We start from the raw sequence: 19,206 nt of genomic DNA, 5'->3' as shown, positions 1-19,206 counted from the left end.
GCGCCCCGCCCCCCCTTGCCCACCGCACGCAGGCGCATTCTGGCAGGCTCGCCGGCGGCTCCGCCACCCCTCCCCACGGCGCCCCGCCCCAGCCGCGGCGTCCGTCCCGCCCCTAGGCGGTTGCTCGCGGCGGCCGCCGCCCTGCCCCGGCCCAATGGCGCGGCTGCCGCGTCAGTGATGTGAAGCGGCGCTCTGGCTGGTCCGGCCCCCGGCCCGCAGCCCATTACACCATCCGGCGCGGCGGCCGCTGCAGCCCGAGCCGACTGGGAGGGCGGGGAGTCAGCTCGGCGGGGCGGGGCGGGGCGAGCGGCCGGCGGCTCCATTCCGGTGGGCGCGGGGCATGGCGGCGCGGCGCGGCGGGCGGAACGGCGCGGCCCGGGTGGCGGCGGCGGCGACCCCGGCTTTCATTTGAGGCGGCGGCGGCGGTGGGAGGACCGGCCCCGGGCAGGTAGTGGCGTCCGGGACCCGGGAGGCGATTCAGGGCCTCGGGGAGGCCTGGGCGGGAAGCGGGCGGGCGGAGGCCGCGGCGGGCCGGGCCTTGGAGGACCAGGCCGCGTCCGGTGGAGGGCGCGGGAGGCCCGGGCAGGAGGCGGCGGCGGGGGCTGGCGGGGGCGCGGGCGGCCAAGGGCCGGGGTCGGCGGCGGAGGGTCGAGCGGGGAGGGGAGGGATGGCAGCTGGGGGCGGGGGGGGGGTCGAGGCCCAAGGCCGCGGCTTGGCTTCCGGGGGGGGAACTCCGGGGGCCCGCGACCTTTTTTTTTTGTTTGCGGTCGAATCCCGTCTCGGCCGCCTCGCGACCCGGGCCCCGCCGTTGTCCGCAAAAGGAGACCTCTCTCGAGTCCGGGACGCCTTGTCTTTTTCTCCTCTCCCCGGGTCTGGGCGCCGCTGGCCCCGGAACAAAGCTGGCCGCCCGGAGCCGCGGACGGGAGCGCGGGCGCCCCCCGACATTCCAGCACACCCTTCCGCAGCCCCCCCACCTCCCTTTCTTGGCTGGGCCGGGGCCAGGGGACTGGAGCGGGGACACTGGACTCTCCGCAGCGCGCCCGGTGCCCTTCTCCCCCTCCCTCCCTTCCCAGCTGGGACGCCGCAGCCGGCAGCCCCCGGGCCCGACCAGGGCCGGGGACCAGGCCCGTGCGACGGGTGAACTGACCGGGGCTCCCGATTTCTCTCCCCCTCCACCCCCCAGCTCGGCTGCCGGAATGCGCTAGGACGCGACACCCTCTCCGCGCTTTGATGTCCGTCTCGGGGTGCGGGGACTGACCAGCGTGGGACTTGGACTCAAGGGGTCGCGCGCGTGAACCCCTCCGTGTTTCCGAAGGGCAAATCCGAGCGCCGCCTGAGAACCGGACCTTTATAAATGGATCTGAAGACCGCCGTGTTCAACGCAGCGCGGGATGGCAAACTCCGGCTCCTCACCAAGCTGCTGGCGAGCAAGTCCAAGGAGGAGGTTTCCTCCCTGATCTCAGAGAAGACCAACGGGGCCACGCCCCTGCTGATGGCCGCCAGGTACGGGCACCTGGACATGGTGGAGTTCCTGCTGGAGCAGTGCAGCGCCTCCATCGAGATCGGGGGCTCCGTCAACTTCGACGGGGAGACCATCGAGGGCGCCCCGCCGCTGTGGGCCGCCTCCGCCGCCGGGCACCTGAAGGTGGTCCAGTCCCTGCTTAACCACGGGGCCGCCGTCAACAACACGACTCTGACCAACTCCACCCCGCTCCGGGCCGCCTGCTTTGACGGCCACCTGGAAATCGTGAAGTACCTGGTAGAACATAAGGCTGATTTGGAAGTGTCAAACCGGCATGGGCACACATGCCTGATGATTTCGTGCTACAAAGGACATAAGGAGATCGCTCAGTATTTACTAGAAAAGGGGGCAGATGTTAATAGGAAAAGTGTTAAAGGTGAGTTTGCTTTCCTTCTAACTGTTAAAAACCAAAGTGACCACCACTTATTTTCAGGAAGATTAATACACAGGAATATTACCTGTGGAGTGTTGATGAGGTAACCCAAATTTCTCAACTTGATCGTGCTGGAAAGGCCCCCCCCCCACTCCCACCCCCCGTTTTTGCTCTAATTCAGAACAATTTCAGACTCCCAGGAATTTATTCCCCATGTTCCAGAGTCTCACTGGTAGTTGTGGGTCTGAACCTGGTAGTTGTGGGTCTGAACCTTTAGGCTATCATTTAATCCATCTGGGAATACAGAATACAGTTTGATGTAATGTATACATTTTTCTTAAGTTTCTTTTCCTTTTGTTTAAGAGCAGCTTTGGAATAGAACTACTCTATTTAATGAGTCATCATCTTGTTTGCTCATCTGTTGCTCTGTGAGGGAAGGGTAGGCCCAACTGGCTGGAAAGGACGTCTGTTTCCTGATTCCTCATTTTTGTGGCCAGTAGAAAATCCCTTTATGTAGAACCTGTATCTACTGTAGCAAGAGAGAAAACAGATTTTTAAAAACTGCTTCAAATCCTCAGAACCAAACAAGGACTAGTCAAGTCAATGTGGATTTATTGACTGGTAACAGTGTAAAGATTTTAATCAACAAGAGTTTAGCCTATAATTGTGTATTATATAAATTGGTGGGCTCTTTAGCTCAAGACTAGTGCTCTACCACTTGAGCTACACTGCCACTTCCAGTTTTTTGGCTGTTAATTGGAGATAAGAGTGTCACATACTTTCCTGCCCAGGCTGGCTTTGAACTCTGATTCTCAGATTACACACAGGAACATGTCTTTTGACCCTCGGTTTTAGACCTCAGGACCTCTCTGTTGTCTTCATAGTCTGCAGATACTAGCATAAGTGTTGCCGGCCCCTCTTTTTTCCCTCTCTGTTGCTTGGATGCATCTTGTTCTGTATTTTTGTTGTTGTTAATTTTCTGGTGTCTGTCCTGGAGCTTGAATTTAGGTTAGGCCCTGGGCTCTGTCTCTGAACTTTTGTGCTCAAGGCTAGCACTCTAGTATTTGAGCTGCAGCAGCTCCACTTCAGCTTTTTTTTTTTTTTTTTTTTTTTAATAGTTAACTGGAGATAAAAGACTGTGCTGTTCAGCTGGCTTCAAACCGCGATCCTTAGCTCTCAGCCTCCTGAGTAGCTAGGATTACAAGTGTGAGCCACTATGCCCAACTGTTCTGCTTTTTGTTGTTGTTATTTGTTTGCCAGTCCCAGGGCTTGAACTCAGGACCTGGGCACAGTCCCTGAACCTCTCTATGCTCAAAGCTAGCCCTCTACTACTTGAATCACAGTGCCACTTTTGGCTTTTTCTGTGTATGTGATGCTGAGGAATCAAACCCAGGGCTTCATGCATGATAGATACCCACTCTACCACTAAGCCACATTCCTAGCCCTCGGTTTTTTTAAAACCCTAACTTTTGTGGGTTTCATTTAGCCCTGGTACAAGTGCTATCTCATTCTTGTTGTGTGGCTGTAGGTGTCTCCTTGAGTGTATGTACATTTATGTAGTCTCTGTTGATAGACTTCTAGACTCATTTCACTTGTCAATGTTCTTAACTGGGAATCCGCACACTTGTATGGGAGTAGCTATATTTGGAATTGGTGAATCAAAGTGATACATATTTGCTGTTCACAGAGTAAACCACACAATTATGAGCCCCTTTTGTATTTAGCGTATTTACTGAAGTTAGTATTATTTTTAAAGAGCAGCTTCTTATGAAAAGAACACAAGATCACTAATTTTCTGAAAAAGTTTCAGAGCAAGTGTAAAAATCTCAAAACATCCTAACATTAAAAGATATTCTTTCCAAAAATATTTCTGAATGTTGTACACAGATATGTATGTGCAGTTTTATTTTACATGTCTTATAACTTGCTTTTTAGCTTAGTGTTAGGTTTAATGCCATTAGTTATGGTCTTTAATGTCAAGAGCTGCATACTTTTCAATGAAGCTTTTACATTGCTTCTAGTTTTGTTCTGTTTTTTTTTTTTTTTTCTGGGCCTGGGGTTTGAACTCAGCTTGGGCATTATCCCTGGGTTTTTGTTGTGGTGGTTGTTGTTTTTGGAGATTAGTGCACTACTGCTTGAGCCTACGATGTTTCTTTTCTTTTTTATGGGGGTGGGGAGAGTTGTGGGGCTTGAGCTCTGGGACCAGGAGCTGTCCCTGAGCTCTTCAGCCCAAAGCTAGTTCTCTACCACTTTGAGCCACAGCACCACTTCAGGTTTTCTGGTGGTTCACTGGAGATAAGAGTCTCACAGATTTTCCTGCCTGGGCTGGCTTTGAACTGCGATCCTCAGATCTCAGCCTCCTGAGTTCCTAGGATTATGAGCCACTAGTGCTGGCCACACAATGTTTCTGTATGCATTCTTTACAGATTTATTTTTGATTGTCTTTAGAGGTAGATTGATACATTAAAAAAAAAGCTTTAAAAGCACATTCTGGGGAAGAATGCTTGCTTTAGAAGAACAAATTGTTTAATGGTGTTCTTATTGGGAATAGTTAGGCAGCTAGAAGTTGAGGGATTAAAAGGAGTGACTGCTTGCTGGTTTCTGCTGTTCACATTTTTGTTTATTTTTAATTTAGCAGTATAATGATTATTGATAAATTTACATGTTTAAACGAAATGGGGTATGTTTTAAATTCTTAGGTTACTGTAGGAATGACTTACTGGTGTTGCTTCCTTGATGTTATCGAAAGCTGTATTGTGTAAGCTATGAGAGAACCATAGTACAAGCAGCTGGCATTGCTGTCAGCATCATCCTTAGGAACCTGCACAACACTGATGACCTTTAGCTACCTTGGAGGACTGTCCTCTCACCACCACCATCTTATAGCCTTGGGTATCTCTGCTCCCTTTTGCCAAGTGGTCTGCCAGTTCAAGGTCCTATTTCTATTTCCTCCGTATAGGTATCTCCTGTGCGTCTTCCACAAAAACGAGTACCTGTGATAGAAGAGCACAAATTGTCTTCAGATTTCGGGGCTGGGAATATGGCCCAGTGGTAAAGTGCTTGCCTCGTATACATGAAGCCCTGGGGTCGATTCCTCAGCACCATGTATATAGAAAAAAGCCGGAAGTGGCTCTGTGGCTCAAGTGGTAGAGTGCTAGTCTTGAGCAAAAAGAAGCCAGGGACAGTGCTCAGGTCCTGAGTTCAAGCCCCAGGACTGGCAAAATAAAAAAGTGTCTTCAGATTTCAATGTTATAGCTAGCTGTACAGAGATGTGTGCAGGACTTGAGGTTTGCGCAGTTTCATGAATGTTGGGGCACATTCAAGCATTTGTGCACCCTCCTCCTCTCTGGTCTTAGCCTGGATTCTTTGATGTTTTTTATATGATTGACTTGGGGGATCTTTTTAGGAGGCAGTGTGGTAACCAAAAAGCCCGTGAAACTGGGATAGAAAAAGTATCAAATATGGTGTTGAACAGGATTTTTTTTCACCCACATTTTTCACCCTATTCCCAAAGTGTAAAATATCGGTAAGACTAGGTATAACATGGCATAGTTTGTTTTGGTTTTGTAGTGCTGGAGAATCAAACCTAAGGCTCTTTCTTACTAGGCAAGTTCTATACACTGTGCTACATGTTCAACCTGATTTCTTAGGTTTTTTTTTGTTTTGCCAGTCCTGGGGCTTAAACTCAGGGCCTGAGCACTGCCCCTGGCTTCTTTTTGCTCAAGGCTAGCACTCCACCACTTGAGCCACAGTGCTGCTCCGGGCTATTCCTATATATGTGGTGCTGAGGAATTCATGTATGGGAGGCAAGCACTCTACCACTATGCCATATTCCCAGCCCTCTTAGGGTATTTTATATGTCATCCATTGAAATGGTTCTAAAACAAGAAACTGCCTGTGGATTTTGCTTGGCCTGCTTAAGTGTAAATTGCATGTGACTCCTACACTCCATTATTTTTTAACGAGCAGTTGACAATTGAACATACTATTTAACTTCTTCCCATTACTTTTTAACAGACCATAGGCATTTTGAACATATTTTAACCTAGAGTGGAATTAATTGATTAATTGAGAGCCTCTCTTGAGTCCACTGGCATGCCAGGGATAGACAAAGATGAGTAAGACAAGAGATGGTTTATGAGAAGATGCTTGTATGGTAAGTGCAACAATAGTGCTTTCTTCTGTTTGATACTGGGAATCATTTGTCCTTCACAACACACTCCCTAAGAGGACAGTGGCTTTCCCATAGCATTCCAGAAATGGAGAATATCTTTGAGATATCCAAGAAAACTTTTCTAGTTTAACGTAACACTTGATTTCTGAGGTCAGCATTGACTGCTGTTTAAACTGAAAGGCACCTCATGTGGGAAGAGGTCAGGTGAGCCCTCCCAGGTTCCAACGCCTCAGCCTCACGGTCACAGTCACCTTTCACTTCCTTGATTCTTTGGTGGTTTGTGGGGGGCTCGTGTTTCTTTTGGACACAGTGGGACCTTGCAGATCTGCAGTGATGTTAACTAAGCCTTCAGCTCTGCCTTGCACCCATTGTCTGCTGGGAGCTGCACAGCTGGATGGCTTCTTGCCCGTCTACAGAACAGGGCCTTCAGCTCTCCGGGTTGGGATCAGGAAACATTCTGTCCTCTCCATAGGTCAATCAGATATTCCAGGTAATTAAATTGACTTTGTAGGCAACCATTGTGTTGACTGCTTTGGAGGCCAGGAGGTACACACAGGGTGTTGCACTTAACAGCTGCTGCTAAAAGAATGATATAAAGGGGGTGTACTGCCTAGGAATGCTTCATGGAGAAATTGGAAAGTGTTTCTTGAAAAGAGTGTTGGAGGGGCTGGGGATATGGCCTAGTGGCAAGAGCGCTTGCCTCTTATACATGAAGCCCTCGGTTCGATTCCCCAGCACCACATATACAGAAAATGGCCAGAAGTGGCGCTGCGGCTCAAGTGGCAGAGAAGAAAAGAGTGTTAGAGTTGGATCTGCAGGAAGATTCTGACAAGTTTTCTGAGATTAGGAAATGGCTCTTCTGGAGGAGCATTGGAAATTGTGTTTGGAAGTCCAGGGATGGAAAAGTAGGCATATATGGACCAGAGGGCAGTTATGGCAGATTATAAAGATCTTTGAATTCTAGGGAAAACTTTTTTTTTTTTTTTCCAGTCCTGGGGCTTGAACTCAGGGCCTAATCACTGTCCCTGAGCTTCTTTTGCTCAAGGCCAGTGTTCTACCACTTGAGCCACAGCACCACTTCTGGCTTTTTCTGTTTATGTGATGCTGAAGAATCAAACTCAGGGATTCATGCATGCTAGGCAAGTGCTTTACCTCTAAGCCACATTCCTAGCCATGGGAAAATAATTTTAATTTTATTTGCCATGCATTGGGAAGCCAGCAAAAAATTTTCACACCACAGGATAACGCATTATTATTTTATTTTATTTTTTGCCAGTTGTGGGCTTGAACTCAGGGCCTGAGCATTGTCCCTGAGCTTCCTTTTGCTCTTGGCTAGCACTCTACCACTTGAGCCACAGTGCCACTTCCGGCTTTTTCTGTGTATGTGGTGTTAAGGGAATCGAACCCAGGGCTTCATGCATGCTAGGCAAGCACTCTACCTCTAAGCCACATTTCCCATCCCCCCCTTTTTATTTATTTATTTATTTTAATATTTAAGAGAAACTCATCTGACTGTCTTCTACCAACACTGGTCTTTGAGGCCAGAGGTCTGGTGTTTTTATCCTATGCATTGGGAAGTGTACTGGTCCACAGTGGGCATATTTAGTAACTGAGCTTGTTGAAAGAATGAATTGACTATAAGAGAATGGTTCTAAGCTCCTTGATGACAACCACTGTGCTTTGTAGTCTTTTCTGTAGAGATAAATAGATGAAGATTTGAAATAACAAGGTACAAATTGTCAAAAATGAGTGGAACTTTGGGTTGAACTTTGTGGGGATTCAGAAAAATCTTGTGTAGGTTTGTGACAGGAGTAGTTAACATTAAAAAGATTTGAATGACAGCTGATTAGGGCAGAGTTTTTTACCTTTTTGTTATGGAAATTTTCAAATGTATGTAACTGGAGAGAATTATCTATTCAATTTTTATAACCTGCCAAATTGTGAAATCAACTCTCACCCCTCCTTTTGATTTTTGAAGTAATTCAAAGCAAAAGGCATAATGATGTTTCTCTTCTACAGTGAAGATATTTTAGGAGATGGGTATATTTCAGTTTTTCAAATGTACACGAATCTTAAATAAGAAAATCTCCCCTGTAGCTTCCGACCTATTGTTATTAAGATAATGGACCAAGTACTGAGCATGTTGGGAGTAGACTTGAGAACATTTCTCAGCAGTTGGTTATTTCAGTAAGTAATACTGCCTGGGAGGAAAATGAAAAGAGGGAGGGCCTTCAAATTTGGTCTGCTTTGGGATATATCTGGTATAATTTTGATTTATTAATAATGTTTAACTAGGAGCTGGGAATGTGGCTTAGTAGTAGAGTGCTTGCCTAGCATGCATGAGGCCCTGGGTTTGATACCTTGGTACCACATAAAAACATTAATAAAAGAAAAAAATTCAAAATTAGTAAAAAAAAAATGCTTAAATAGTTGACTAGTTGCATTCATTACCATTTAATCCCAGATTTTGCAGTTGTTCCAATGCTCTTTTTCTTTTTGTGTCTTCTGGAACATTTCTCTGTGTTCTCAGGGAGTCTGGGTATATTGGTTGCCTAAAGTAAGGGGTAGCTGAATTGTAAATTAAACTTAGTGAAGAAATTCGCCCTTCTCTCTCCCTTGGTGAGTCTACACTGTTTGTCCTCTGTTAGCTGAGGTGCTGGGGTGAGCAGTACCTGAGTATTGGAACTTAAGATAGAGGTTTAGTCTTAGGACCTGTGATTCTCTCACTGAGTTCAGTGGCTTAGTTTGGCTCAGTATGAAATTGATGAAATCCCTGGCCTTCTAGTGATTTGTGCTCTTGAGATTCGGGCATTCAGTGTGATGGCGGGTAGAGGTGGGAGGAGAGGGGCTCAGGAAAGCACCATGGGTGTTACTCTGACTCAAGCATCTACTATCCTTTGGGGCCTTAACTACAGTGGCCAAGAAAGACAATTGTGATAGAACTTGACATGAGCTTTCTACTCCCTAATCCAGATCCATTTCCAGAGCAGTTCAACGTCCTGCAGCCTAGTCTCTGCATGCGAGTATTTTTGGTCTTTAACTTTGTGGTGAGCTCCAGGAGCTGTACTGTTGAATTGTGTGTTTCTAACTCAGAGCTCAGACAAAGAATTGAAGAAGGGAAGTCATGTGGTAGCCTCAGGACAGTTTGTCTTTAGATCTCCCCCCCCCCATCCCCACCCTCCCTTTATTATTATCTTTTAAGTGGTTGTACAAAGGAGTTACCATTCAACAAAGCAGTTTATGAATACAAAGCATCTTGGTCACCGTCACCCCTTTCATCTTCCTCCACCATTTTCCTCCTTTTCAATAAATTCCTGTCCTTGAGCATCTTCCCCAGTAGAATGTGCCAGGTGATAGGAAACATTTGGAGTCAAGGATCCTTCTAGTGCTTCATTTAACATTCTAAATTGTTTCTTCCTACCCTTCTTGCCACAGTAATGCATACAGGGTAGCTGTAGAGGGGCTGCAATACCTGCAATCTGCATTGCTGTGCAGTTGACCTGCCCTGCCCAGGCTCCGCCCCATCCTTGCCCCTGGATCTCTTCTGAACTCAGCTCTGCCATCTCCATCCTCAGAGTTGACCAGGAATGGGTTGGGGCCAAGGGTAGTAGGCTCAATCTATTCCAGTATATGACCTGTAATTCTTCTTATGTGAGAACTATACTTTTACCATAAGAACAAGTGCTCTGATTTAATTGGCTGTTTAAACAGCTTTATTAAAATATAATTCATACTGTTCACTGATTTCAACTCAGTATGTTTACTGAGTTTTGAAGCTATCACTAGACTTTTCAACGCTCCCCCTGACAGCCCTCCTCCCCCCCCCAAAAAAATACCTCTGCTCGTCACCAGGTATACCCAGGCCTCTACTGGCATCTGCACTGTTTTGGGTGATTAGCTAATCTCCTCTCTGTCTCTAATATCCTATCAGAGGTGGGGACCCTTTTTCCTGCCAAGGGCCATTTGGATATAACATCATTGATGGGTACAAAATCATCAACATGGGCAGATAGGCTGAGGGAAGCCAGCAAGGAGCACACATGTCTGTCCTGTCCCAGCCTCACAAATTGATTTCTCGGGCTTAGACCGGCCTTCGTCCACACATTACCTTCCCTGCTGCCTTTGGATATATGTGAGTGAATTCTAATATTTGTGCTTGTGTGAGTAGATTCTAATGTGTAGACTTGTGTGAGTGGATTCTAATGTGTGGACTTCTTGAGTGGATTCTAACGTGTGGACTTGTGTGAGTGGATTCTAATGTGTGGGCTTGAGTGAATGGATTCTGATGCGTGGACTTGAGGGAAGTAGATTCTAATGTGTAGGGTTTGTGCCTTCTTCCACTTAACATGTTTTCAGGGTTCATTCAGTTGTGGCATGTATCCCTTTTATTGCTGGATTTCCTTGTGTGGATGTTACTACTTTTTATGTATGCAGCAACTGATGGGTTTGATTGATTCCTCCCTTTAGCTTCTATGAGTAATGCTGTTGTGGCCATTTATATGAAAATTCTAGAGATAGGCTGTTTCTCTTAGGCAGACATATCTATGAACCAACCAATAAGTCTAGGAGTGCAATTGTGTTGATTCATATGGTAATTCACCTTTTGAGCAACCACCAAACTTGCAAGGTACCTGTACACTTACATTCATACAAGCAGAGCAAGAGGGTCCAGGTTTCTCCTTGCCAGCACTTCTTCTTTTCAATCTGGTGGTTTTAGGAAGTGTGGTATGCTGGATGTCTCATTATGGTTCTTGTTAGTGTTCTTAGCATGTGTTAGTGGTTCTTAGTGTATGTTCATGTGCTTAATTCATGGGCTTATTGGCCATTTGTGGCTCCTGCCTGTAATCCTTGCTACTTGGGAGGCTGAGATGAGATCTGAGGATCTCGGTTCAAAGTCAGCCCAGGCAGCAAAGTCCTTCAGACTCTTTATATCCAATAAACTATTCAGAAAAAGCCAGGAGTGCAGGTGTGGCTCAAGCAAAAGTAGCTTGGGGTCAGAGCCCAGGTCCCAAGTTCAAGCCCTAGGACTCTAGGCGAAAACAAAACAGAACTTGTCTATATATTCAGAATATAGGCTTTATCAGCTATATGATATATTCCATGCTAGGATTGGTTTTTCATCTTGCACAATATGGGTTATAGCAATTTGGATATTTATTTAGCATGCTGATTGTTTTTCATTTTGGCTGTAGATTACTTATTATAATAGTCACATGTTACAATAATAAAATAGTTAAGAATAGACAATGAGATTTACTGATAACATTTACTATGTAAATTTTCCATAGGTAAAACTATTAGGTAGTTTGTAATACACACCCTGTCCCGGCTTTGGTATGTGTTTAAACCTAGAGGAAAGGGGAGTGATGGCATTTCACCTCTGGATTGTATACCATGGGGCTGGGGCTGTGACCGCCCTGTGAACTTGGCTTCATGTAATTCAATGCTGTAATTAGTCATGTTAGCTTGTGGCACACATCTGTGTGACAAACAAGAGATCAGTTTTTCCTCTTGTTCCTTAGAGACCAGCGTCAGACACACGTCACTTGGAACACCCCACAAAACCAAGTCAGAACCCGCATGTTACCTTGATCCCTTGGTGATTTTTCTACAGGAATATTCGAGAAGCACAGCTATAATAGACTTAAACACATGGACTATGTGAAGAGTTTATATACAGCAAAATTGTTGAATTTTTATTGCTAGAAAAACAAATTATCTGCTTCTTGTGTTTATTAAATACTTTGGAGTCCTTATGAGGGCATTTTTGTTTTATTGAAATGATCTGCTACTTCCTCATATGCTGAGGGCTTTTAGAAACATAGTCCTGGGGCTGGGAATGTGGCTTAATGGTAGAGTGCTTGCCTAGCATGCAGGAAGCCTTGGGTTCGATTCCTCAGCAACACATAAACAGAAAAGGCCAGAAGTGGCACTGTGGCACAAGTGGCGGAGTGCTAGCCTTGAGCAAAAAGAAGCCAGAGACAGTGTTCAGGCCCTGAGTTCAAGCTCTAGGACTGGCAAAAAAAAGGGGCTGGGGATATGGCCTAGTGGCAAGAGCGCGTGCCTCGTATACATGAGGCCCTGGGTTCGATTCCCCAGCACCACATATACAGAAAATGGCCAGAAGTGGTGCTGTGGCTCAAGTGGCAGAGTGCTAGCTTTGAGCAAAAAGAAGCCAGGGACAGTGCTCAGGCCCTGAGTCCAAGCACCAGGACTGGCCAAGAAAAAAAAAAAAAAGAAAGAAAGAAAGAAAAAGAAAAGAAAGAAACATTCCTGATCCTGGTTATTTTAAGTCACTTTACCAGGTAAAGATACAGTGCTGTGTTGAAGTTCTTCTATGATGTGAATGTGTGGTAGTCACAACCTCCTCCTGTGATGTGTGTGACAGTCACTCCTCCTGTGATGTGAGTGTGTGACCATCACAGCCTCTTCCACTGCCAGTCAGACCTTGTCACTGCTGGTTTCTAGGCCTTAGTGAACTGCTCCCTGTCTAGTGTGCCAGTAGCTTTCGCGATATGTGGCTCATCCACCCGGTGGCACTCAGAACTCCTGTGTGTTGCCGTCAAAGAGTATAGCTGTCTTCCTCCAGATAGATATTTATATTTTCTCTAGCTTTTTGATTACCTATACTGGCAGTACTGGGTTATTTTTATTAAGGTTGATTTCAGTTCCTCTGTGGCTTGTCTATTTTTACAGAGCTGTAGTCCAAAGCATGAGGCCTTGCCCAGTTTTCTTCATGGCAGGCTGTGGACTGCCACTTCCCTTCCTTCTCAGCCTTGAAAATGACCAGAGGTCCTCAGTGTTCTCAGCAGCTTTTTCCAGAGTTCTCCTTGCTGTTTGTTAAATGCTGCTATGGAAATTTAAAATGCGTTTTCACTGAATATAATAGTACGTAGCTGGATTCTCAGCAGTCAGGAGGCTGAGATTTGAGAATCACAATTCAAAGCCAACCCCTGGCAGGAAAGGCTATGAGACTCTTATCTTCAATTAACACCAGAAAACCAGAGTGTGGTGCTGTGACTCGAGTGGTAGAGCACTAGCCCTGAGCAAAAGAACTCAGTGACAGTGTGCAAGCCTTAAATTCAAGCCCCATGACCAACAATGACAAGAAAAGCATTATCACTGAGCAAGATATTGTATAGCTTTAATCACAGCAGCATAGAGTTTAAAACCACCATTGACAACACAGTTAAGACTTTGTTTCCAAAAACAAAAAAGAATAAGGAAAGGTGACTGTTTATTGCATATATATATATATATTTAGTTTGAACTCAGGGCTTCAAACTTAGTTAGCAGACACTCTACCACACACCACATGAGCCTTGCCCCAAATCTTTTTTTTTTGGCCAGTCCTGGGCCTTGGACTCAGGGCCTGAGCACTGTCCCTGGCCTCTTCTTGCTCAAGGCTAGTACTCTGCCACTTGAGCCACAGCGCCCCCTCTGGCCGTTTTCCATATATGTGGTGCTGGGGAATCGAACTGAGAGCTTCATGTGTAGGAGGCAAGCACTCTTGCCACTAGGCCATACTCCCAGCCCCCCCCCCCCAAATCTTTGTTTAACATTAGTTATTTTTTATATCGCTTGTTGTGGTTTTGCCTGGCTGGCCTTGGATCTCAATCCTCCTCCTATTCCTCCTGTGTAACTATGGTCACAGGCACATACCACTACCCCCAGCTTATTGTGTTTTTTGCCTAGGCTGGCCTTGAACCATAATCCTTCCAGTTCCCACTTTCCTAGTAGCAGGGCTTATAAGCATGAGCCAGTGTGCCTAGCAAAGGTATTTGTTTTTTGAGACAGCCTTACTATATTGCCAGGGCTTAACTCAAACTGGCTGTCCTCTACTGCCAGCTATCCTCTTGAGTGCTAGGCCTTCACTGTGTGCCTCCATGCCCAGCCTTCCTGGTTCTTGGGTTTGGAGGGTGATTATCTTAGGCTTGCTGTTGCTGGGTGTGAAAGTCTCCTCTCTTAAAAAAAAAAAAAGTCCCCCCCTTTCTCCCTATATGTGCATTATTCAAGATATACATATTCCTTTTTTTTCTCCAAGAAAACAAGAAATTGAATTCATTTTAAACTTGGCATTTGCTGCATTCTTTTGCTGGATTTTGTTACTCTGAATAGAAAATGCGATGTAAGCCTTTTCTCCTCAGATTTCTTTTTACTTACAGTATTGCCCTTTTTTCACTGGATGTAGTGGAGAAAATGGGAGTAGTTAGAATCTTGATTCAAAGTAGTTTTTAAATACACTTGCATGGTTGTGTTTAATGGATATGGTTGTGAACAAATGAGCATCAGTGAGCCAACGTGCTGGCTTGGATATCTTACACACTGCTTTGCATTGTTGATCTTTGAAATTCTAGGTCAGAACAAGCATTCAGAATAGCCATGTTGGCCGTGTATATATCACAGGAGATTGAAAGTCTTCTGGCCTTATTGATGAAGTGGATTTGTTTGGAGCATTTGAGTTTAAAGTCTTTTCTGGCACACATGCTCTGTTGAGGGTCCCCAGAGCCACCTTTGTATTGGGGGGCTAAGTTCATCCCAGTGTGGTTGTGAGTGCACTCAACTGGACCAGTGAGGGGAAAGGCCCAGCAAGGTCAGGCTCCTGGTATGAAGGTTCACACAGCACAACTCTCCCACAGTGAAAGTACATTGGAAGTTTCTGCCCTGGGAGACCCTGTTGCTGTGGACTGACATCTGTCACTTGACCCTCTAGGACTTCCACTTCCTAGGGGAGGAGTCCATGTGTTTAGTGTGAACTACTTACTGTTTTGACACCCTGAGTTTTATGTACCAAGTCCCCAGCCCAGGGGTCAGCCTTGCAAATCTGTCTAAGGATGCTCTTTTAGCCTGCTTCATTAACACTTGGCTACAGATATGTCTAAAAGGACTCACTGTGGAAGCAGTCCACAAGGATGTACCTCTCAGAAGCGGCATGATTTCTCTCTTGATAGGTAGTGAAATGTTGATCATTAACGTTGCTAAAATACCCGCTGCATAGAGTCTCCATGTACTCCAGACAGGCTTTTCCAGAGAGGCCGGTGCGGGTGTGTGGGAAGCACAGGACTGTGAGAACATTCAGTACCGAGGAAGGGAATGGTGGAAGCTGGGCTGCGGTGGGAAGTAGTCATGTATGAAAGGACACTTCAGATGCCTCCCTGAAAGTTCATATGGAGCCACCCACGTGTTTGTCAGATTTGTTTTTCTTGTGGGAGCAGTTTTGTGGAGAAAGTACTGTGTAGCTAGGAATTTTGACTAATATAGCTCAAAGTAGCTAGAAAAGTAATTCTTAGCCACTGTTAGAGTCAAATGGAAAAATCAGCTCTTATGGTCCAGAGTCCTTGTTTATCTGTGTGTAAGCTGACCCAGGAAGTTCAGTGACTGTCATAAAGACTACCAGTAGCTTATTAGTTGTATTTACCAGTTCGTAGCCAGTGAATGCACACTTGAGAACAGTGAGACATACCTAGATGTCATGGATTAATTTTTAGTTTCATCAGACGAAATAGGTTTTTCTTTTTTTTCATACCCAATCTATTCATATCATTTAATCAGTAAGGGTATTTTCTTCAGTTCCTGCCATGTGGAAAACAGTTTTTTCCCAGATGGTAGATATGGTGATTATTTTCTCCATTGTAATCACATTGAGAGTGCTCTTTAAGTGGGGGGGAGCTCTGAGGTACATGAGCCCTCAAAGTATCTGTTCTCCCCCCCTTTAAGGTAATACTGCACTGCATGACTGCGCAGAGTCTGGAAGCTTGGACATCATGAAGATGCTTCTTATGTACTGTGCCAAGATGGAGAAGGATGGCTACGGAATGACCCCCCTCCTCTCGGCAAGCGTTACCGGCCATACAAATATCGTGGACTTTCTGACACACCATGCCCAGACGAGCAAGACAGAGCGGATCAATGCGCTGGAACTTCTGGGAGCCACGTTTGTAGACAAGAAAAGAGACCTTCTGGGGGCTCTGAAATACTGGAAGAAGGCCATGACCATGCGGTATAGCGACAGGACTAATATCATTAGTAAACCAGTGCCGCAGACACTGATCATGGCTTATGATTACGCCAAGGAGGTCAACAGTGCCGAGGAGCTGGAAGGCCTCATCGCTGATCCTGATGAGATGCGAATGCAAGCACTGCTAATAAGGGAGCGCATTCTGGGTCCTTCTCACCCTGATACCTCCTACTACATCAGGTACAGGGGCGCCGTCTATGCGGACTCGGGGAACTTCAAGCGATGCATCAACCTGTGGAAGTACGCCCTGGACATGCAGCAGAGCAACTTGGACCCTTTGAGCCCAATGACTGCCAGCAGCTTGCTGTCATTTGCCGAGCTGTTCTCCTTCATGTTGCAGGACAGGGCTAAAGGCCTGCTGGGCACAACGGTCACGTTTGATGATCTTATGGGCATACTGTGCAAAAGCGTCCTTGAAATTGAGCGCGCCATTAAACAAACTCAGTGTCCAGCTGACCCTCTGCAGCTGAATAAGGCTCTGTCCATCATTCTGCATTTGATTTGCTTGTTAGAAAAAGTCCCCTGTACTCTGGAACAGGATCATTTCAAGAAGCAAACGATCTACAGGTTCCTTAAGCTGCACCCCCGGGGAAAGAACAGCTTCAGCCCTCTTCATTTGGCTGTGGACAAGAACACCACCTGTGTGGGGCGGTACCCCGTATGTAAGTTTCCATCACTGCAAGTGACTGCCATCCTGATAGAATGTGGTGCTGATGTGAATGTCCGGGACTCTGATGACAACAGTCCCCTGCACATCGCCGCCATCAACAACCATCCGGACATCATGAACCTCCTCATTAAATCAGGTGCACACTTTGATGCCACAAACCTGCACAAGCAAACGGCGAGTGACTTGCTGGATGAGAAGGAAATTGCTAAAAACCTGATCCAGCCCATCAACCACACCACACTGCAGTGCCTGGCTGCGCGTGTCATTGTGAATCATAGAATATATTACAAAGGGCACATCCCAGAGAAGCTGGAGACCTTTGTTTCGCTCCACAGATGATAGTCTGACTGATGGGGCCCTGCCGGAGCACGGAGACGGCTGTTTCCTGCACGAGCACTGTTGTGGTAACACCAGCATTCACTCGGCTTGATTGTGTTGTGCTCTCACTGGCTAACGCATCGCAAGCGTCAGACTTACAGGATTGGCTTCCCAGTATTTAATATAAATACACCATATAATATATTGTTTGTGAATTATTGAAAAATGTAACGTCCTATTCAAATTTCTGAAACTGTCTGCCAAAGGCTTAATCCATTCTGGTTTTGTTCGCGGTTGGTATTTGGGACAGAGTTATCTGGTTTTAAGTGGTGTCTTTATACTCTACTAGTTTGTGAATTTTATACAGATTGAAAGTCCTTTTTTTCCTCTGCTTATTCCTTCTCTTCTCCAAGCTTTGTCCATTTCTACTTTCTTTCCTAAACATTTCTACCAGTTTCCCTGTGTAGACCCATGCTAGCTCGTACAAACTTTATGAACTCATTACCATTTGCAGTTACCGTAAGTGCTTTATCTTTTCTATGCACTGGCTTAAACTTGACTGTTGTATGTTAGCATAATCCCTATGCAGCAGTTGTCAGCTTCACTAAAACCCCTGGTTTCTTGTGTTCCTTATGAAGTTCACTCTGAAAGTACTCTTTGAACATGAGGATTTGCTTATCTGAGCTCAAACTTTCTTCTCCCCCCCCCCGCCGTGTTTTTATTTTCCCCCTACATATGAGGTTTCTTTCTCTAATTCTATAGAAATGTTGGTGTGCTAATTTTGGGAAAGCATTATAATTCATTAGCCCAGTTGCAGAGCAGGTCTATCCTCGTAACCTGTCTTGCAGAAGGAATCCCCTTCTCCAGAATGACCCCCTTCACCCCCGGGCTGCTCCAGCATCAGCATCAGCGTGGTCCTGCTTGTGCTCACCGTGTGACTAGGTGTAGAGAATTTGCTTAAATTGAACCTCAAAGTTATCTATCAAACTGCTTACATCACAAGCCACGTTGAAATACTCCATCTTTGGACTGCCGCTCAGTGTTAGTTAGAAAAAGAGCTAAAGGGTGTTGGTGGCCTGGTGCTTGCCCTGCCCTAGGCTCCAGACTTGCACAGGTATCCCTACGCCCTATACTGTGGTGGCATCGGAGGTCAGCAACGGCGCTCTTTGCCCTCTTCAAGCTGATGTGCACCTTTGAGATACTTGCATGAATTACTTTGGTCTCAGTTATTGTCACCCTAGTTAAATACAAAGGTTGCACAACGCTTTCTGTTCTGTTCTTTCAAGCTTCTTCTCTCTTTCTGTCCTCTCTTCTTCCTCCTCTTGACTCCCTCCCTCCTTCCCTTTTCTTCCTTCTCTCCTTTCTTTCACATATTTGCTAATGCCACAGAAAGGGCTCTATTTTAACTTAGGAAAAGATAACTGAAAAGTACCAAAAAAAGATTCAGGTATTTGTCATACAGCACTTTATTCTTCAGAATACAATTGTGACGGCATGTTTGTGCTGCGGATGTCTTGCTGAAATTGTGAGGAGCTCCTTGCAGAGTGGGCCTCAGAGTGTGATGAGCTGGAGCTCACTGGATTTGTATTGGCTTTTGTTCGAGGTTGATGTCAAGCTGTTCAAGTCTTGGCTGCAACATAGTCATGTAGGTTTACCTTCATTTTTATGCAGTACAGTTGTAATGAAGAGCAGTAAATTAATACACATTAGCAACTTTTGGGTTAAGTAAAGGTGTCCTCACTCATTTTATTAGGTTATGCATTTCACCATTGGGATAAAGTGGATTATGTATCAGTGGGCGCTTTCCAACCTTTTGATAAAAAGATTTTACTATGGGCAAATAAAACATTTCAGCTGTCATATGTTAAGAATACTTTAATTTGTGATTGAGACAAATATTTTAGAGATACCAAACATGAGTATTTTTAAGTTATCTGCCTCTAACTTGGTGGTGTTGAGAGGTAGATAGGCATGAGCTACTTTTTTTTATTTTTAACTTTTGTCAGTCTAGTCAGTCCACATTGGTTGATCTCAGCTTGAAGGGTACAAGGTGACAGTGGGGTTTGTCAGTGAGTTAGCACTCCCCCTTCCTTTTCAGGGTTGTGGATTATGTGCTTCCTCATCCTTAGAG

At 45.8% G+C, this 19,206-nt stretch overlaps 1 protein-coding gene across 1 annotated transcript; it reads left to right on the top strand.

The window, feature by feature from the left end:
- Nucleotides 1-392: 392 nt before the first annotated feature.
- Nucleotides 393-19,057, top strand: Fem1c (fem-1 homolog C). The gene is made up of 3 exons (XM_048334026.1): nucleotides 393-448; nucleotides 1,184-1,898; nucleotides 15,787-19,057. The coding sequence occupies exons 2-3, from the start codon at nucleotides 1,355-1,357 to the stop codon at nucleotides 17,094-17,096; spliced, it is 1,854 nt and encodes a 617-aa protein (XP_048189983.1). The 5' UTR covers nucleotides 393-448; nucleotides 1,184-1,354; the 3' UTR covers nucleotides 17,097-19,057.
- The last annotated feature ends 149 nt before the right edge of the window (nucleotides 19,058-19,206 follow it).

Source organism: Perognathus longimembris, chromosome 25 (genome assembly GCF_023159225.1).
Source record: "Perognathus longimembris pacificus isolate PPM17 chromosome 25, ASM2315922v1, whole genome shotgun sequence".
NCBI classification, from domain to species: domain Eukaryota; kingdom Metazoa; phylum Chordata; class Mammalia; order Rodentia; family Heteromyidae; genus Perognathus; species Perognathus longimembris.
Note: the sequence above shows the minus strand (reverse complement) of the source record. Positions and strands in the feature narration are given on the sequence as shown.

What these genes read in the sequence shown, in the direction of transcription:
- Fem1c (XM_048334026.1), top strand. Translation starts at nt 1,355, where the DNA reads ATGGATCTGAAGACCGCCGTGTTCAACGCAGCGCGGGATGGCAAACTC. An exon ending in TAATAGGAAAAGTGTTAAAG is followed by an intron (nt 1,899 to 15,786) that starts GTGAGTTTGCTT and finishes CCCCCCTTTAAG; the next exon opens with GTAATACTGCACTGCATGAC.